This window comes from Oxyura jamaicensis, chromosome 1 (genome assembly GCF_011077185.1).
Source record: "Oxyura jamaicensis isolate SHBP4307 breed ruddy duck chromosome 1, BPBGC_Ojam_1.0, whole genome shotgun sequence".
NCBI classification, from domain to species: domain Eukaryota; kingdom Metazoa; phylum Chordata; class Aves; order Anseriformes; family Anatidae; genus Oxyura; species Oxyura jamaicensis.
This window is the reverse complement of record NC_048893.1, coordinates 108,732,432-108,750,690: the sequence shown is the minus strand read 5'-3', so window position 1 is coordinate 108,750,690 and position 18,259 is coordinate 108,732,432. Positions and strand designations below refer to the sequence as shown.

General features: G+C 40.4%; 1 protein-coding gene across 2 annotated transcripts; it reads right to left on the bottom strand.

Moving 5' to 3' along the window:
* Nucleotides 1-7,367: 7,367 nt before the first annotated feature.
* IL10RB (interleukin 10 receptor subunit beta) lies at nucleotides 7,368-17,523 on the bottom strand. 2 transcript variants are annotated; one of them, XM_035315661.1, is made up of 7 exons: nucleotides 17,375-17,523; nucleotides 16,146-16,269; nucleotides 14,725-14,894; nucleotides 12,709-12,875; nucleotides 11,207-11,357; nucleotides 10,424-10,581; nucleotides 7,368-8,108 (listed from the first exon to the last, which is right to left on the bottom strand). In XM_035315661.1, the coding sequence occupies exons 1-7, from the start codon at nucleotides 17,421-17,423 to the stop codon at nucleotides 7,896-7,898; spliced, it is 1,032 nt and encodes a 343-aa protein (XP_035171552.1). In that variant the 5' UTR covers nucleotides 17,424-17,523; the 3' UTR covers nucleotides 7,368-7,895. The 2 variants fall into 2 exon arrangements, with proteins under 2 accessions (XP_035171552.1, XP_035171553.1); XM_035315662.1 differs by lacking the exon at nucleotides 17,375-17,523 and adding an exon at nucleotides 15,633-15,840.
* Between the last annotated feature and the right edge of the window lie 736 nt (nucleotides 17,524-18,259).

Below are 18,259 nucleotides of genomic sequence, written 5' to 3'. Positions count from 1 at the left end.
GGTCACATGAAACCCTTGATTGCTTGATAAAAGTAGACTTTTTGCCCCCTTCCAAATAGAGTGGCATGAGTTATATAGCAAGTCTATTGTTTAGATTTTTTCCACAAATATTTTGTCAAGAAATGCAAGTGTTATCTATGTGACACAAATTCTTCCATCACATGTCAAAAGCAATTTGCTTTTGAGAGTATACTGTCATTTAGACCAGAGTATTTCACATCAGGAAAAGTTACATAACAGCAGCTCAAGTTTTCTAAAATATTTCCATATCCCTTCTCATTCTCATTCACACTTCAATCTGTCCAACTGCTCTCTGGCTTTTATTGGTGCAAGGATACAGTGATGGGATGTTTTCCAATTCTGGTTTCTTCATCTTTGCAGGTTTGTACCCTAGTGGGGATTTCTCCCTGACTTTTGCAGGTATTGTCCAGGATGTGGTTATAGTTTGAGATGAGATCTGATCAGCTACCTTATGCCTTCCAGATAGAGCCTGTCCTCTACCTTGCAACACCAACCTTTTTTTCTTCTGCAGCTACTTAATTGGTAAAGTATTCCTCTGTGTGGTCCAGGTGTTTAATAAAAGGCTTCAGTCTCAATCAGAGGAGCAGATGAGTCCTCTAGGGGAAGGGCTGGGGGGCAGGGGGTATTTCCTGCATTAGTATTTTATTCTCACACTCACATATTTCCAGAAAAACACTTAAGTTCAGCTCTTGCCCTTCTCTTCTGACCCTCCTCACACACTAAGATCTACAAGGACAAAGCTGTTTTGGAGCCAGATATGATTTTGCACATTACAAATGCCTTTAGCTATGAGATGGCTGAATAATTTCAGCACATGAGAAAACTCAGGTAAATAAAACACAGGTATCTGGTCAGAACAGTGCATTAGGATTTGGACAGAGGAGTCATAATTTGCACCAACTAGGCACCAGAATGTGAATAGTCTGCTGTCAGCCCATCTTTTTACAGCCTTGGAAGACCTATCAAGTGTCTTCACAATGCTTAGCTATGATATATCTACAATTTTCATCTTTATATATAAAATTTCACAATGATCAGCAAGTTCTGCTTGATGAGGGTGAGTTTCAGAGCCTCATTATATCAACAGTTACATTAGCAGGTCTGAAAATCTAACCCACACTCAGGGTTCTGGTTGTGATTTACATGTGATTTACATAGTCTTTGTAGTTACGTTACTCACACTGATCTGTAAAGGAAGGCCCTGCTCTGAGAACCCTGCAGTCTGTTTTTAAAAAGTAAAATGTAAACACTAGGAGCTGCAAGGGAGTAGGAATGAGAGACAATATGAGTGGCATGATGTCAAAGTCAACAGGAAAATGGAAGAGCTGACATCTTGAACAGATTCTTTGGTCTGGTGCTTTCTCCTGGGTGTACTCTTAGCATCAGTGAATGCACATCGATGGTGCTAGAGCTGGAATTTCCTCTGTAAGGTTTCCCCAGTGTTATCTCATTTTTCTTTTTGATAATGATTATCATATGATAATGATTATAATTATGTGGCTTCGGTCTGTTAAAGTAATTGCTTCAAAGCATCAAGAGCAACTTAAGGAAATTCAATTTGTGAGGACAAAAACAGCAAAATGAGCACAACAAATGAGCGATTTCCAGTGTATTGTATGCAGACAAAACTGTGGATTATTCGCAGTACTTTCTGTACTTTCTGTGAAACAAAAATAGCTATTTTCATCTTTCTTTCACATGGTATTGCATGGAGCCTTGATTTGTACAGACACTCCATGCTACTTACCCGATGGCAAGATTACTACAAAGCTCATTTTGCCTACTAACATTGGTTATAGCCTGACCTGCCTCAAAAAAATATGGGTAACTTAATACCACAAATTCTTATACTGCGTCTCTTATTAAGAGAGTGTTTAAAAGCTTTTTCCGTAGTGGATGTAGAGTTAAGGTTTGTGAAAGCCTCTCCGGTGACAGCGTTCAGCAGGAGCGTCCCTGGGCAGCCAGCAGATGTGGATGTGCAGTCCCCAGCCAGCCGGCCTTCCCTGATGCCCATGGGAAGCAAATTTCCTTACTTTGCAGTTTAAATCATAAACACATAAGTTAAAAGTTCAGCTATTTTATTGATTCATTTTCATCACACTCTCCATGAGCTCAGCTGAAGGCCAACTTTTAAAAGGATTGTTTCTCTGAAGAGGCACCAAGTGCCTTGTACGGCCTGGGATACCGCTGGGGCTGTGCCTCCCACTTGGGTACCGCCAGAGCTGCACCTTGCCCCCATGCCTGTGGCTCACCTAAGCCACGCCAAGTGAAGTGTTGACTACTTGGATTGAAGATAAAAGTCCTTTTGTCTATTCAGAATGCAGTTGTTCTGTTTCTTTAAATGCAGTTAAATGTGAAGCTGTGGTGATGGGGGGTTTGTTTCAGGAAGCAGCTTTCTTGCAAATTGGTCATTTGGGTCGAAACAAAGGGGGTTATTCTTCTTGTGCAGTCTGCCGCTCCACCCTGTGGCCCGAACATTTCTTCTGTTTTATAATTGGCCTAGCAGTATACTGGGGAGGCTCTGGTGGACAGAGGTGGTCATCTTCATCTAAGCCATCGTTACTTGAATCACCCCAGATAGTATCATCCCATTCCTCAGGGGATACAATTAGCTTTCGGATATGAACTGTTTCAGGGGATCTGGCGGTTTGCCTTAACATCACCTCAGCACGTTCCCGTAACTTTTGTTCCTTCAACTGAGCTTCCTGAAATTGTTTTTGCAGTTCTATTTTTCTTGATAGAAGCAGAACAGTAGACTCATGTTCCTCTATTCATTCTGCAAATCTCATATTTTACTGGTTGTTTCTCCTCTTTCTTGACATGCGGCTTCCAGGCATGTCCCTAACATTTTACAGATTATACCTTTATCTTTCCCATCCTTACCTGATCCTCTAAGAGGTTTAACTGCTTTTCTACAGCTTCCCAGTTCTTATGGGCCCATTCCCCTCGGAAAGTGGGATTCAGATGAATACTGCGCTTTTGTAAATACTCACTGATACTGCTTGCCATCCTGCTGACCATGCCAATTTGTCGTGGATTTAGATTTTACACAATTTTACTGGAGCACCAAGTACAGATTTATTATGTACCTTTATAGCAAATAACAAGGATAGATTATGTGGTTTTAACAGCACTTTAATACATCTAAGTCTTAGTTAATTAACACAATGGTCTAAAGAAATTTGCTACAATTGAAAGAGTGACTTAGTTAAATATTTGTAAATGTCAAGGTTCACCCAAGACTCACTGCAGGGTCCTGGGTGGTTTCTAACTCCAGTTCAGGGCCTCCAAAATACCCTCTAGACTGAATTACTCACCCTACTCCCTCCTCAGCATTTGTCAGCAGAGGAGGTTCCTCAAAAGGCTCAGCCCCTCAGAGGTGTCCCAGCTCAGGGGGAGATCAAGGGTGCAGCCCACTACGGTCCCTGGAGAGCTCAAAGAGATCTTGCTTGGGATCAGTATTTATAGGATTGTGAGGCCTTTTGGTCAGTAATTTTCCAGGATTTAGGTCTTGTGCCAATTTGTTTGGCAATCAGGTTGTGCAATCCCCTCCTCCTTAGCCGCTATGTGAGAGTTTCAGATTTCATTGCGTTCTGTAGATAACAGAGGAATGATGCCGTGATGGCTTTTCCTTCCATATTTATTAGAAAAAGTGATTCATATTTATTAAATAAAGTGACTGTCGAGCTCAGATTCCTCATCAGGTTGTTTCCAGGAATGAGCTCTGCCTGGGGCTCCACAGTTAATGAGTTACCTGGTTCAAGGAGCAATTTCATTGAGGCTGCCATGGCACACAAGCCTGAGCAAGACTTGACTTAAGCCACGTACAGGAGCAGCGTGTACCCACCACACTGTACAGGAGCAGAGTGTGCCTGCCACATGAAGCCCTGGCTTTTTTGTCTGAAGGAGGAGGACTCTCACCTACAAAGGTGTTCCTGTCAGGACTCATTTTAGAACAAGAAGACCCCTGAAGCAAACCAATCTACAGGTCAGTCTGAGTAAAACATATCTGGATTGCTTTTAGGAGCTCTTAAGAAAGCTCTGAACAGTGCTCTACAGTGGCACTGCTATATCTGGCCTTAGCCATGCCCTGCCTTGGTGCCCGTCACAGCTAGATTCCCTACTAACCTGTGGAGCAGAAAGAAGGAGTACAAGATGTCTGAGAGGTATTTGTATGGGCTAACCCTGCCTAGGAGGAGAAAGTAGCCTAGGTTTCATCTGTAGTCAGTAAGGAAGGAGAAACTCTTCCAGAGAAGGGTCTCAAGCGGTTGCCTTCCAAAGGAGCTACTGATGTAGGGGAGTCTGGGGAATTGGCCTCAAGGCACAATTTGTTTCCAAATATATCACCCCATGTCACTTAGTCCTTCTGCCTAACTGTGACTGATTTACTGGGCCTTAGCTCATTAAATAAAAATAATTAAAACAAAAACAAACAAAAAACAACAACAGCAGCAACAACAACAACAAAAAACACTGGAAAAAAATGAAATCCCCCAGAAAAGCTGCTTAGCAAAATGTGAGTAAAAGCTGGAGAAATTAATGGCTTAGCTTGGCTTTAGTCAGGTTAGTAAGAAATGAGGTGAACAAATATGTCAGAGGTGAGAAGTCAGAAGTGAAAAATGAGTTGGGCTTTCCCTTTCCATAATGCTGTGAGTTCTTCATATCCTTGTTGCACTGCTCTGTGTTTGTTCTTTGTATTGTGTGGCTGAAATTTTACACAAAGTTCCTTTTATGCATACAGGAAGAACTCATTTTGTCCATGGCAGGTTCCTTGAACTGTTGTGGATGATGCCTGCTGGAGAGGAGCGTGCATGAACAGCTTTACCCCAGGTCAGTTCTCAGTGAGCACTTCATGTGGGAGCTCTGAAATAGAGATTGTCAAAGTCTTTTTGGTCATAAACCCTGTCCAAGCCCTGTGTCAGAAGAGTCAAATTTAGCAAAGAAACTAGAAGTCATCCAAGAAACACAGTGCCTGGTTCAGCAAGCTGCATCTATCTTGTAACTTTCATTAAATGTAGTTTCCCTTGTTCTTCTCTCAAGGCACTGAACAGCCTTGTTGAGATTTTTCAGGTATTGCACACATTAGCTGCAGGCCTTCCCCTTCTCTTGCTTGCTCTGTCGTTACACACAACATCTGCCTTAGGGGACTTCTGTCTCTCCCATCACTGCACTGTCTGCATACCTTGATCTTCATTTAAGAGATGAGGCAATGATAGAACAAGGGCAGTGGAACTGAGTGACCGAACTGGAGGTGAGAATTCAGCAATGAAACATTAATCACAGTCCTCCTCGAGATCAAACCATTATTTAGCATTCCTTCATGTTTCCTTTATAAACAGCCATACAAACTATGCTTTATGACCGTGCACGAATGTGACTGTTGGATGCTTCTATGAGTGATGGGAGAGCAGACGAGCAAGTAGACATGAATGTTACCTGGTGCCCTGCCTACGAGGTTAGCTCTGGATGAAACTGGACTTCAGGCACAAGACAATCTCATTGGAATTTCACAGGATGTCTTTCTACCCATTCAGGATAGTCTTTATGAAACATACTCTGCATCAGCACCTTCATTCCTGCTCTTTGTGGCAGACAAGCTCCTTACTTTGGATTACCAGGTAATCTGCATTAGGATAACACTGTCGATGTTGTACTCAAACAGCTCTGCCAGCATGATGTTCTCAAGGCTTTAACCTCTGGTAGGACCCAGGTCTCTGGACTTTCTGGAAACTTTGGTGACCTACTGATGGTGCAGAACTGGGGAACTCATTCCTATTTCACGCTCGATGTAGTGCATCTGGTGTCTGAATATACTTTGCATTCTGAAGTTCACTACATACAAGATTTTTGATAATGACACAAACATTAAGGTAGAGACAGGCTCCCAGTAAATTGAAGCAACTCTTTCTTTAAAGACCATGTGTTCCATATTAAAAAGTTAAACAAGGCTATCAAGACAAAGCCTGCCTTTCTCCACATTTGAATAGGCTGAAAGAGGAACAGCCTTTCCCTCTCCTCTCTTGTGACACTACGACAACTGGTATCAGCAAAGACGCGAGGGGAAACGCTTCCTGTTTTTAGACGGGAAAGCCAAACCCTCAAGATTTCAGACAATGTTCCTATGCAGATTCTTCCTGCTTTAACCTAAGAAGACCGTATCTCTGAATAACCCAGGTTTTTTTATTTTTAGATTGGGTTTACCAGCGAGCCTGTGATTAGGTGGCACAGCACATGGGACTGCCCTATCTGTGCCCTCATCAAAACCTTTGAACCAATTGATTGACTTCAGCCACTGCTGAGAGACAGTAACTTTGTGTTCTTCCATGAAAATTAGCAGTCAGATGGTCAAAAGAGGCTCCCCAAAGAACCAGGAAAAGACAGGGAAATTTCAGCTCTCTTCTGACATCAGCTGGCCAGCGAACTAGCACATGCATCAGTCATCCGAGCTATGCTATGTGATTTTTGCTTTTCTGAGTCAAAAAAAAAAAAAAAAAAAAAAAAGAGAGAGAGAAGAAGGCAGCATTGAAGAAGTTGCTACCATGAAAGGAGGGATAAGGAACACACAGCTACATTTTTGCGGTGGAGAGGGCCAGCACTCACAGAGTAGCTTTGGTGTGAGGTGAAAAAAAAGTTTTAAAACACAGTGAAAATGATTTCCCATATCCCAAATGGTTCATTAAAACAAAGTATGATGAAAATTAAGGAGTGCAGAAAAAGTTAGTGGAGGTTACACATAGCTGGCTGGTACAAGGAATCAATGTCTGTTCTCATGTTTTCTTCCTGCAACAGTTCCTAACAGGTCAATATTTACACATTAAATAACAAACCTCAAAGCTATAGCCCAGAATGTTGTAATTTCCACATCATGTTACACTTCACATACAATTTCATTTGTAACAAGTCACTTTTTCTGACAATTTAATTTTTCACTGTCATTTTCATGTAATAATATATACAAAAAATTGCATCACTCAAAGCATCATGCTTTATGCCCCGCTGTTGGTGTGGACATAACCTTGATACAAAGCAGCAGATCTGTAACAGCGAGAGTGCATTACATAACGTGTAACATCCACCTGGGTTTAGTGTTTATTTTTTATTTTTTATTTTTTTGAGAATATTTATTAGCAGATAAGTAAAATGAACTTTTAACTCCCACTTCAGCTGCAGTTTTCCACAGACTTCCGTGGACTCTGGATTAGGCAGGCAAAGTTTAGTAAGCCACCGAAACTGCATGGTATAAGCTACAGGGACTGAATGATACCTGAAGAGAGGGCTACCTGGCAGCGTACTGGTATGTTCCCATTATCCCTACAAATGACATAAATAACATTTGCAACTCAAAACACTGAATATTCGTGTTTGTTTTATTATGTTGGTACATAACTTACCGTGCATGACTTTATAATCTTGCATGAGGCTAAAAAAAACAATAGAAAGATTACACCAGTAAGGATATAGTAAGAAATATACACAACTTCTCATTAGAAAAATAAGTCCGATCAACTCTTTCTTTGGAAAATATAATCTTCTTTTACAAACCATATACAGTATGCCATTTTGATTAGCTTTCGCAATAAATAGTTCATCAGTTACACTAGCTAGTATCATGTATCTGATACATGCTTTTAAATTAATGTCATAATATAGTCCTAGGTATTGCTACAACTGAACAGTGAACCACTAAAAACAGTGGCAAAAAAATATATATAATTTAACTCCTCCTCTATAGCCAAGTTTCTTGCACTTTAAAAATTAATGATTGTATTCAGAGCTTCACGTATGAATTTTGGGTGTCTTAAGAAAGCAGCAAGAAGATAAACTTCAACAGCCTTTGCTTTTCATTCAACCTGACTGAAGTATGAGGAGTGTATTTAGTCCCTTTCTGAAGCTGCTAATATATTTAAATCAGAAACTTCTTGTTCAGAGTCCTGATGGTGGTCTGTTGTTTTGCTGGCCTCATCCACAGTCTCATCACAGGGATTTTTAGATTCTTCTGAAACGATGGTTAGCTTGTCATAAAAATGATGCTCTTCTTGTGGAAGTGGAGAAAAAAATTGCGAACCACTAGGAGGCTTGCTCAAAAACTGTGAAGGAAAGAGGAAATGAGATGTAAGCTGTGCCAGCCGTCCCCATCCCATTTACTCAGAAATGTTTTACATTGTTTTCCCACACGAGCTTTCTCAATCCTTAGAAGTCACAGTGGTGACAACATAGTAACCTCTTTGCTCGTTTCAATATCCTGTGCAAGACTTGGGAGCAATTCAAAAATGTCTTTATTTGGAAGAGCATATCGTGGGATCAGCAACTTCTTTGGAATATAATCTTTCTTAAAAAAAATAAAATAAAATTACCTACGTTTTGTTTGGAAAGACTGAAAGACAGTGAACTGACTGTAGGTGAAGTAGTCCACAGACAGATTTGTAGAATAGCTCCAAGAGATGTGAATCATCCCTACCAGATCAGAGGTGCTAGCTGAGACATCGAAGAGAGATGCTTTAAATGTCAACATGAAACATGACTGTTTAGACAAGTAAAGGACAGGGAGGGAGCCTTGCAGAGCTACACAGTTCTGTGAGAAAGGTGACTTAATTTTGGTACTGAAATATCACAACTTCCTCCCACTCCATATTCTATTGATAGGATGGAACCAACCTCTAGAATCAATACAGTCCTAACAGGATGTCACGACTGTATTTTGAATGTCAACACAAGCATAGCACACCTACTCGACACAGTAATAACATGTCGACCACTGATTTTCGCAGCTCAGGTGGCAATTTAATTTATTGGTAGCAGCTAGACGAGTAAAACTTCATTTTGCTTCTGTGACCTGAACCCCGTCACCTGTGCTTTTAATGCATTTTACATAAGTAAACTGCTTTAGCAGGAGTCCTGTTCACTATAACTAAAACAAAACAAAAAAACCCTACACTAATATTATTACTAGAAGACCTTTTTTTTTTTTTTTTTTTCTGGCAAACTCTGATTTGAAATATTGTGTCAGTAACCTGCAATCTCAAATATTCATGCAGTTAAGCCACTGCCTTTGATAAGTGTCATTTTACTTAAGTATGACTGACCTTTATTACTGCGATTAACCAGTATCAGCCACTAGCACAAAATGAAGATTTCTCACAGGTTTCTCACAAGAAAGGAAGAAAATGAAGTTCGACCTCATCCTGCAGAGATCGGAGCAATTCTGCCTTCACAACAGCGGAGCCCCAGGTTCAGCAAACTACTGCGTGCTGAACGTGTGCTTAGCTTCATGGGCAAGATGATTGCTAAGGCAGCTGCAAAGCCTTAGTTTGGTAAACCCTGAACGAGTCAAAATGGAAGACTGAAGAGAAACTGTAGTAAATTTAGAAGAGTATAAGTATGCAACTTTAGCATACGTAACATTCTGTATAGCCTTGTTTCTGGGAAGAGATTGTGATACAGCGTTTAAATTGCTAAGTGGGTAACAAGGTCAGTGGTATTCCCCCAGAGTAATGGTTAACATTCATCGATCTTATTGATCGATTACTTCTTGAATTTTCAGGCTTCAGTAAACTCTTTGCTCAAGTTGAGTTTTAGTACATACGTGAAAGAACCTTGTTTCAAAAGAGCTGTGCATTTTTAAGTGTAAAATGAGACAGTGGAGACTGATCAGAGTTGCTCACTATCTAAGAAGAGGAAATGGAGGTTAACACCTGTTATTCTCTCACTTTAAAATGCAAGAAAACATCCTGTTTCTAAGCCATATAAAGCTTCACACTAAGAATTATGCAATTGCTTTAGGAATAAAAGTCTATGATAAGTTTTTTAATTGTTCAGCTTTTAAGTGTTTTGGACCATTTGGTGCAGACCAATTCAGAATAACAGTATTTTACTATTTATTATACATCAGTATACTTCAAAAGGCAATCTGATTTCAACGCTCTACTTCTGTCTACACAGTGACAGAGCTTGATGAAAAAACAGGTAAAATTCATGCAAAATTTATAACCTTACAATGTCAGAAATTAAACATGAAATGAACTAATTTCTACCACCTTGCTCACATTGAAAAGCACCTTTGTGAGTTTCCCCCCCCCCAAAGTTCATGACATCATCACTTACACCTGTTTGAATGAACTTTCTCCTTAGATCATGTTTCTCAGAACAAGTTCTACCATACACAACTACATAAACCATACACAACTACATAAAAGCAGATAACAGAAGGGGTTCTTCTAACCCACCTACCAATAACCACCTTTCCCCTTTCTAGTCTAAAAGCCCCTCAGATGGCTAACAAACAGGTGCAGATGAAAGAATGCAAAATAAAAGACATTTGAAAGGTTTGGCCACAGAGAAGCTCTGAAAGACAGACAGTTCTACTGGAGATGCTGATTTTAATTGTACTAGGTTGAATACAAACCTCTTTCAAGTGTTGTGGGAAAACATATGAAGGGCAGAAAACATGTTTGGTGAATCGATACACATACAACAAGCAAAAGAAACAAACAGGAACAAGTATTATAAAAGCCAGCATTGATCCTAAAAGAAGGATCACAATTATCCACACAGGAGTTACACCTGCAAAGACAAGAAAAAACATTTGAACTGTGATTATTAATTTCTGTACACACTTTTCAAATTATCACCTTCCCCAGAAGTGAATAAAATTTTAATAACTGTTTTTATTATTGATTAATAACTGCTGCATATTACAGAGAAAAAGGATCGTGGCCTAGCCCCACAACAGACATTGTCAACAGCACCACAAATGGAGTAGACTGTAATATAGAGTCCAATTCCTTTCTCAGCTACAATTACATAGAACAAAAGCTTTCATACAATAGTGAGTAGAACTCATGTTAAAGGAAATTCAGAAACACTGAGTGATCAGTGAAGAGCCTGGGCTCCTTTTAGCTCTTATCTTCAGAGTATGAGCAACGCAGAGGCCTCTGCAGTGAAACAATTGTGACCAGTGCCCAGTTGGTTGAAGCTTTCACTTAGTTTCTAATCCTTGAATTAGAAAAGTGCATGTGCATTAACCAACAAACAATACTAACATAGAAAATATCAATTTTTGGAAGGTTTACACATTACACTGATTTTCCTTGTGGATACCTTTTGACATTGCCTAATGTTTATAACATTGTAACACTTTAAACATTATAACCATGTTTATAACAACTCTTATGCTCCAGACTGTTACCGTTGTGGGTGGTCTGCTCACAAAGCTCTTGACTCAGTTCCCCCATTTTGTTCCACTCAGGAATAACTGCTTGCACTTGAATACAGTATACTGTCCATGGATCCAACTGAGATAATATTTCAGAGCTGTGCTTAGTATCTATGTGAATTACCTAATAAAGAGAAGAATACAAAAAAAATGAAAGCTTAAGTCCAGTGAACAGACTAAGTAATTCAAATGACTTTTAGTATGATAAACCCTACGAGTTTATAGCTGCAATGTGAATCAAGCTTTCCAAGGCAGACCGAAATGTGCTACCAATGCCAAATAACTGCTAATTCTACACTGATTTCACCTGTGGTTAGAGTGTGAGACCACTCATACCACTGACTTTTTGGGTGCTTCTAGCTGCATTAGTGAAGTTATAGGCTAGAGACGTCATTAATGAGATGCTTGCAGAGAGAAACAATCTCCTCACCAAATGAGGCATCTTCTTTAGAAAAACAACCTATGAAGCTACATAGTCTACCCTTTTGCCTCTTTGATTGCTATGGGAAACTTCCCAGACTCATGCTGAAGTGTTAGAAGCACGGTTTCTAACTGAAGTTCTCACTTTCCTTGGTAAATTGCCTAAGTTTGCATCCCATATGCAGCAATACCTTTGTTTCTTGTGATTTTGGAATTGAAAAGCAGTATTGTTTAGGGGGACTGATGGTCCCTTGTTTTCTGGAATTGAATGCCAAGAAATTTTGCAGGGTACCAAATACAAATCAGAACTATATGCAGTGGAGCCCTGTTAGACACAAATAGTACTGATGTACAAAGCTCTAATTATTCTGTGACTAATAGCTTCCAGTAAAGTGACTCCTCCTTTTCTGTAATACAACTTCTGACCTTAAATAATTAATACATTATTTCATGATCTTTCACCATGCATTCTGTATGGAGAGGTCTTTTGAGCTGAGTAATACAGCTGTCTGTGGAAAAGGCTGTCTGTCAGACAAAGAAGGCAGATTACGACTCGTAGAAAGTGATGAGGTAAAAGGTGAAGGACGGCAACCACAGTAACAGCAGGCTGCTGCCACTGTGGTATTCAAAGCTCAGAGTTCCACAAAGAGCACCGATTCTAGAATGACAGGAGACTCGAATCTAAGTCAGCTTGTTGCCATATTCATATATGACTGATGCATCCAAGTTTACCTGTGGTTATGTGTGAAATACACAGCTTTGGTGGGGATCACCGCATCACCAATCACCGCTTCTCTAACTGAGGGAATAAATTCTCATAATGTAGCACTTTTTTCTATTTATGGAAAGAGCAAATTATATCCATGCCACTGTTCAGCTACACAACTACCTCCTATTTTGCTCTGAATCCAAGTAGTAAGGACTAGACTTTATTACACTGTAAATAGTAGAGATATGTTTTTATTTCAGTGCTGTTAGTTTTTGAAACTTCATCATTTTACCAAGAAAATCACATATCAATTTCATAGTCACAACACCTAGGAATCAGAAGTTACCTCTGTATTTCTGCCTTTCTTCCAATACAGCAATCTGTAGTGCCACGAGCCGTAATATTGCCTTAAAGACCACCTGTCATGTTCACGTTCAGCAATGGGGCCTGTGAAATCCACATGCAGAGACCCCGACTCAGACTTCACTTTTACATCAGGTGGCCCAATGATTGCTATATGGTGGAAGAGATGAAAGAGCTGAATTCAGTTTCATGTTGTTTTCAATTTGAGTTTTCATGCAACCTATGACAATTCATGCTTTAAAACTTAATTTCATGTATTAAAGTAATTTCCTGCCATGGGTCAGGCAAAAATAAAATCTTTCTTTATTGAACTGGTCTTCAAAGGGTTTTGTTTTTGCAGACCATGTATCCCATGTACCCAATTAACACAGTTCTCTTTCACCAGCTGTGGGTACCCCCGGGGGAGGAAGGACTGTTTCTATAACTTATGTCTCACTTCTCCTCCTGAGCCAAGCTGCCGCAACATCTGTCTAGGAAAGGAAGAGCTCAATATACTGATAATTTTGCATTCCTTGACAAATGTGTGTTTAATTAAAACCATATTTTTTCCCCTGAAACATAAATGAATGTAGTGCTCAAGAATATGTTTTTGAACTTTTGAAATACAACATGAGGAGGTTCTCAGTTATTCTTGTTTTCTTATGCTATTCCTAACATGCAGTGTGGATTTTTTTAAAGAAAAAACACAGCAAAACCAGAAATCATAACACTGCAAAGAAGATCAGGCATTTTTATCATGATCCCTTGCTCAGATCAGCTATGACAATATGAAAAATATCCATGTCTTCCTCAGAGGTTTGGCCAATTGGCCAGTACTCCCAGGTCTTTCTTTTGAAGTAGTTTTACAACCACACTTTCCCAGTTTAGGAATAAACTGTCTTTCCGAATGCCAAGCTTGCTCTGAAGGCTATGCTCTCATTCAAATGAATGACAAATTACAACTCTGTTAATGATTTACAAGTTTAATCTCTGTTCTGTAAAACCATCCATATTTTTTATTGTATTTTACTTTCTTTGGATGTAATTTACACTTGTAACATTGCATATATCTACTTTTTTCTGTGCCACGTTCCAGCGCTTCTGTTCTAGGCAGATTAAATTGTATCAACATTACACTTTTGGGGAGAGAACCAATAAAAACATTTTGAAAAACAAGGCTGTAAGTGGTAATATTACAGTCTGAAACCCAAGGAATAAAATGGTGAAATTCAAGCAAATGAAGGCTGAGCAACTGGGAAAGGATATTAAGAAGTGTTTCTCAAAGACAAAGTGTTACAAAAGCTTCCAGCATGGTTTTGTAATAACAGCTGTGAGGAGCAAAAAGCCTTGGGTAACATTAGTCTACAATAATTTGATTTTGCTCATGACCACAGTAAAAACATAAAAAAATAAAGAATACTCATTGGTAAAAACCACTCCCCCATTCCCATGCTCAGATGAAAGCAGCACGTAACAGCTCTGCTCTGCATTCTAATATGAGTCAATATTTAAATCACTGTTCACAAAAGGCTGTAAAACTTCACTAAGAGAATGGCAATATTATGCAATGAAGATTATTTCTCGACTGACAATTAACTTCAGCTGGGAGTTTTATCCCTTAATAATTTTTATTATTAAGAAACCTTTTTTCCTGGCTTAGCAATGATGATGAAAGTAATTGAACTCATTTTGATATGCAGGAAGTGTCAATCTTTGAAGAAAATCTCTTCCTGGCTAAAAAACGTAAACAACCCCTTATACTAATTGAAAAAATACAATTTTTTAAGAGGCTCTTCACTGAGGTTTCAAGTACCAGTATTAGCATTTAGGTGTAATAGTGAAACTACTATGCTTTCTGACGGCAACTTCTGCCTTCACAAAATAATAGTGTTGCAACTAAGATTTTATAGCTCAACATAACTACATTTAAAATGATCTCTATGCTACAGCTTTTCTTTCTTCTATTGCAAATTGTGAAGGTGCAGACATTATTTTCACGGATGATTGGAAAAAGGCTTACTGTCATCCATTGGCTTAAATCTGATGACTGCCCAGTTTGAATATTTATCTTCTGACTCCGCTCTGACCCGTAACACATAGTCGCCATAAACAGACAGAGAAGAGACGTCGCACTCTGTGAGACTCAAATTTGTTCTCAAATTTTTAAAGTCATCTTTAGGCAAATTGACACTATGTGGAAAAGGAAAAAACAAACAAACACACACAAATGATGCGTAAATTATAAAATTGACAAAATATTTTTCCTCTCAATGAACTAGAAAAGTGACATGCCTTAGTGGCATTTCTTAAAATGCAATTATGACTCACGAACAAGATCCAAATGTGTACACATACATTAAGCATTTTCTATGTCTCAATAAATTAGTGATAAATTTGGAGGTTAAGATTATGATTCAGTAAACAGATACCCTTTTCTTGACAGTGGTTAAAAAACTTGATTCAGTAGACAGTAGATATAAGACAAGACTGCAAATATTAGACAATATCACTGTGCACGGCTTTGCTTTGTTCAGATCCTTCAGACATGCACTTAAAGGAAAAGCTAGGAAAGAGAGCCTGAGAGCTGAACCATTTAATAAAAGATGACATTATTTGTTTTGCATCACAAGTCCAGCTAGGAACGTAGTGGTCAACAGGTAGCTGCTACCAGAACTCAAAATCTTTTGACCAAGATGGCCGGTGCCCTGACTTGGGGGATTTCTTCTCTGCAGGCACTGCCTGAGGGTGCCATCTACCAAACTTCACCTCCCATCCCGCCTTTGCCACAGAATTCAACCATTAGCAGGAGAAGTTTGACCTAAGACAAGGCTTTCTCGTCAAGCACTGTGGTATGCCACGGACACTCTTCTGGCAGGAAAAACCATCTCAGAAGGACACAGTGGAAAAAACAGTTCAAAACTAAATCACCAAAACTGATAAAAGAAGACCTCAGAAAACGTGGTCCTGAGCTTAGAGGCATTCAGCTGAAGAGCCATGGCCTGCAGATCATCAGGCATTTCTATGAAGGATGCAAACAGGCAGGCTGCACCAGTGGCAAAGCACTAAATGCTGCTGGGGGTGAAGGACCAGATAAGGTCCTAATTCAACAGCCATAGTCCTGCTTAACATGTGATGGCTACATGGCAGAGAAAAACAAAACAGCCAACATTAAAATATGTTTCCAGTTCCAAAAAAAATATGTACAAAACTGCTTTGGGTGTGAAGTGTATAGTTAAATAACAGGCAGAAGTATTTTCTTAGAAGATAAGCCTCCCACAAGCTAAAGGAAAAGGACAGCTAGCTATATTGCTATAAGAAAAGGAAGAAATCAATCACCTGCAGCTGGAAAATATGAATTTCTGAGACTGCTACAGATAAGTACTTAAAGAAAGGCAAAAAAAAAAAAAAAAAAAAAAAAAAAGACAACTCCACCAGACTTACCTCTTAGCCTGGACAGTATAACTTAAACTGCCTTTGTGAAACCTAGGGGGATCCCACTGTAAAATGCTCTGAAGATTAACTGAATTAATCCTTGCGTTTTGAGGTTTGGGCACTATTCCAGAAACTGTTGGAGCAATCAATAAACACAAATTTTAGTATGTGTTCCTCCCGTGACTTCTCAGTCATCCAAACATAAACACCGCTTTCATTTCCTTCAGGCCTCAGCCTTTTTTTTTTTTTAATTTTATTTTTAAATAGACTTTAATACAGGCTAGACACATCCCAACAATCACGCAACAAAAGCTTACACAACAAAACCAAATTAGCTAGCCTCAATGACTTCCAGTAAGTACTGCCTTATGACACCAGTGCTGATTATGAATGAGTTGCTCATTACTAAGACTTAGTGCCTAGCAGGCTACGTGCACGAGCTTTCACTGAGATTGGCAATGCACAATTTTTAAGTAGTGCTCTGATAGTACTATTGCAAAACACAGATGTGTGGATTGTATATTTTTTTTTTTCTGAAGAGGACCATGGTCTTTCTACATAGGACTGGGCATAAGACTAAGAGTTAAAGACATTGTATCTCTAGCATTGCTACGTGGATTAGTATTGACATTTAAAAACGCTTTACTAATTCTGTTTAATGACCGACCTCTCAAAAAGGAGAGATAAATGAGAAGTGCCCTCGAAGACGAGAGGTCTATTAAATATACAACACCAATAAACGTGTTGGTAACCTGCACTCTTCACAAGCAATGAAAACAAGGTGATTTCGCTTTACTGAAACTGAATAAAGGAAGTCCTAAAACAGCACAGCTAACCAGTCCACTACTATGATTAAGCCCTTTTAAAACAACTGCTGACACCGAAACTAAACCAGAAGGGACTTCGCCCCGCTTCTGCAACACACCTGACCAAAGGTGTGGGGCAAACACGCCCCAGCGGGCCAGACCATTGCTCAAAGCTCCCGGGAGCAAAACCCCGACGTCGTACACTTTGTGAAAACGCACACCCACCCCCCAAATAACCCGGTAACGCGGGGGCCGAGCCTCCTGCCCCCTCCCACCCGCGGACATCCGGCGGCGCTTTGCGGGACTCCCCCTCGGAAGGTCCGGGGCGGGGAGGAGCCCAAATCCCCAGCCGAAATCGCGGCTCCGTCCCCATCCCACGACGGCCGGAGCCCCCGGGCTCTCCCAGCCCCGCAGGGGCCCCGCCGGACTCACCGCAGAGCAGGAGGCAGGCGCAGAGGGCGCCCCGCAGGGCGGCGGCCATTTCGGCTGCCACCCTCTGTCAGGCGCTGAGGCGCCGCCGCGCCATGGCAGCGGGGGTGGCCCCGGCTCTCTTCCTGAGGGCGGGCCGGGCAGCGCTCGTCCCGCCTTCCCCGGCGGCAGCCAGGCAGCGCCCGGTGCTCCCTCACGGGGGAAATTAACATTGGTTAAACAGGCGTCAGAGGAAGCACGGCAACAAACCCGATCACGAGTGGAATTCTCACTGCCGGCAACGTGAACGTTATCTGAGGAAAGGTTTATCTTTTGAGGTCAGGATCGGGCCTGCAGAGATGCCCATGCCACCACTTCTACCAGAACCTTCAGCATCCTGATCAGAACAGTTTTGCCAACTGAAAATACCAGTTCTTTGTGAAGGCTTAGTACATTTCTTTCCTGCCCAATGATCCCCTCCTGTTATTAAACGGGGATACCAGGCAGGTTTTTTTTGCCTTTCCTCAGGTAGACATGGGTCCTCTGCCTTCACTTAAGGATGAGCAGTTCTACTGGCTTCTACCATTGTGGAGAGGTTTATACAAATGGTACCTTAGGAAACAGCAGGGTCTCTGTGAGCAGAAGTTTCATCCAACTAATTCTATACATCTACAAATACTTAACTAATCAAGATCCAGTTTGCCACATATTTACAGCTCCTAGTTCATAAAAGTAGCAGAGCAGAGCATACTACAACATCTTAGAAGTTACTCTCGGCTAGCCTGACCAAAGGAATGCCTGCCAGCCATATCAGCCAGGAACTTCTATGCTAGTAGGCAGAAAAGTAGTATATATGTGGATCAAATCAAGACGAAGAGAGTTGTTTGTCTGGCTACAAGATACCTAAAA

Bases quoted from the DNA above. Each gene is read 5' to 3' on its own strand.
- IL10RB (XM_035315661.1), bottom strand. From the start codon at position 17,423: ATGGCCGCCGCCCTGCGGGGCGCCCTCTGCGCCTGCCTCCTGCTCTGC. The intron at 16,270-17,374 runs GTGAGTCCGGCG...TTGCTCCAACAG, and splicing joins CGCCTGCCTCCTGCTCTGCG to TTTCTGGAATAGTGCCCAAA. The intron at 12,876-14,724 runs GTAAGCCTTTTT...TCCACCATATAG, and splicing joins ATTTAAGCCAATGGATGACA to CAATCATTGGGCCACCTGAT.